Genomic DNA, 2,150 nt, shown 5'->3' with positions numbered 1-2,150 from the left:
AACAAATTAGGACTGAAAGAGTATAACACTAGGAAAAAAAATAAAGATTCTCTCAAAATTTCTCCTAGTAGTGTGGAACAGGTCAAAGGGGGGACAATGGAATAATAAAAAAATAGATAAATAATCCATATGTAAAATGACTGTAGTTGCCCTTTTGATAATGACAGGCTGACAGGTTTCTTCTTAGAAACGGAGAGGCAATTGCAGTCTGTAAGAACCTAAAGCCGACCAACAATTAAAATCTCTGTGATTTGGTTGTCATCCATACCTGACCCCCACCCCCTATCCCCGCACCCCTCCTCTTTCCCCCCTATATCTAGAGAAAATCATCATTATATTGTTTCCCACTTTCAAGAATCATCATCATCAATAAAAAGGGTAAAAAAGGGTGTTTTTTTTTTCAATTTTCAAGAAGATAATAATGGCTGGTACAAAAACAAATGACTTTCAAGATATGTTGCCAATGATGGCAAATAAGCTTGGTGGGGATGGTTTAATTAGAGAGCTGTGTAATGGGTTTAGGCTATTAATGGATAAGGAAAGAGGGGTTATAACTTTTGAGAGTTTGAAGAAGAATTCAGCACTTCTTGGATTACAAAATTTGAGAGATGATGAGTTGATGAGTATGTTGAGAGAAGGTGATTTGAATGGAGATGGTCATCTTGATCAGATGGAGTTTTGTGTACTTATGTTTAGATTGAGTCCTGAATTGATGGAAGAATCTGAAGATTTGCTTGAAATTGCTCTGCAACATGAATTTAAACCTAATTCAGCTAGGTGATTTGTGGTCTTGTAACTCAATTTGAGACTGATAAAAGGGAAAATTATGTAACTTAGTTTTTTCTTTCTTTTGGGGTCTTGATTATTGACTTGTTTCATGTTGAAAATTGTAATAGCAAAGATGGAAACAAGAATTGGGAATTTGATTTCTTACACAAATATACATATTCTTTGTAATTTCTATTTTTTTAATTTTTTTCTTTAGGATTCATTTTGTTTTACTATTTTATTTTATTTTTTAGAAATATAAAAATGAATCCTGAAGAAGAATGACAATGATTTTAGTATTTTCGATCAAATTATGAGCTATAGTTAATAATCATATCTGCGTATTATGCGATGAATAGTCGGATGTGGTAATTTTTAGTGGCAGAAGTAAGAGTGTCAATGGGATGGGATCGAGAAGGCCTCACCTCGACATTAAGGTGAGGCGTTCTCGTCCGATTTTAGGCCGGACTGACCGGATTTTGGCAAGAAAGGGGGGCACGAGCACAACCTTCTACGTCTTAATAATTGATTCTAAGCTGGGTTGGGTCACCTTTTGTTTTTCTTCATTCTTAAATTAATTTTTATGTGTGCTAAAATTGACATTTTATAGGATTTGATGTTTGATCGTGAACTTTATTTTTTATATTTAAATTTGTATAATATAAGATTAAATTTCTTCACTGTAAATTGAGTGGAAAAGTGATAGTTTTCTCGTAATTGGCTGGGCATTGGGAAAATACACGAAATAAAAAGAATCGTATGAATTGAACATAATTTTCAACAATTCACACCCATATTTTTTTTTTTCCTTTTGTTGCTAGCTTAATTTGTTGATTTATTGACCTTTGTTTTGGATAAAAGCGACTAAAAATATGCTTTGCTGGCTGCTCCTAACTAATTTTGTCAAGAAAAAAATATATTGGTAACAATCGGATAATGGGCTGCTTACTGAGTTAGATACGATAATGACACTGACGTATATAAAATTTTTTAGAACTAAATTGAACGCTGAGCCAATGCGTCATTAACTTAATGTGAGTCCGCCCCTGGGTCATGGTCCCCCGACCTGAAAAAAGGTGTTTGATCTAGCCTCGTAGAGCGTTCCAAGCTAATCTGTTACTGATCTTAGCCGACCTTGTTCGGGCCATCGACTTGTTATGTAAAGAATAAAGATGCGTTAATTTGAAGTGAAATTATGTCTCTTTGTGTGTGAATATCAACTTTTTTCACAGTTACAAATTGATGAACCTGTAAATACTGAATTTCAGCATTATGAACACATAAAAATACTAATTTATGTGTTCTCTAAAAATTGAACTTAAAACGAAATATTTAAATACTAATTTAATGTGTGTTTCAAATATAATACTCTATTTAACGTC

The 2,150-nt window shown here is 33.2% G+C and overlaps 1 protein-coding gene across 1 annotated transcript; it reads left to right on the top strand.

The window, feature by feature from the left end:
* The first annotated feature begins 352 nt into the window (after window positions 1-352).
* On the top strand, window positions 353-963 carry LOC125849790 (calcium-binding protein PBP1-like). Its single transcript, XM_049529763.1, has one exon. It carries the CDS (start codon window positions 422-424, stop codon window positions 779-781), a length of 360 nt encoding a protein of 119 aa, XP_049385720.1. The 5' UTR covers window positions 353-421; the 3' UTR covers window positions 782-963.
* The last annotated feature ends 1,187 nt before the right edge of the window (window positions 964-2,150 follow it).

The sequence above is a fragment of the Solanum stenotomum genome, unplaced genomic scaffold, assembly GCF_019186545.1.
Source record: "Solanum stenotomum isolate F172 unplaced genomic scaffold, ASM1918654v1 scaffold10710, whole genome shotgun sequence".
In the NCBI taxonomy this organism is placed as follows: domain Eukaryota; kingdom Viridiplantae; phylum Streptophyta; class Magnoliopsida; order Solanales; family Solanaceae; genus Solanum; species Solanum stenotomum.
This window is presented reverse-complemented; position numbering and strand designations above follow the sequence as displayed.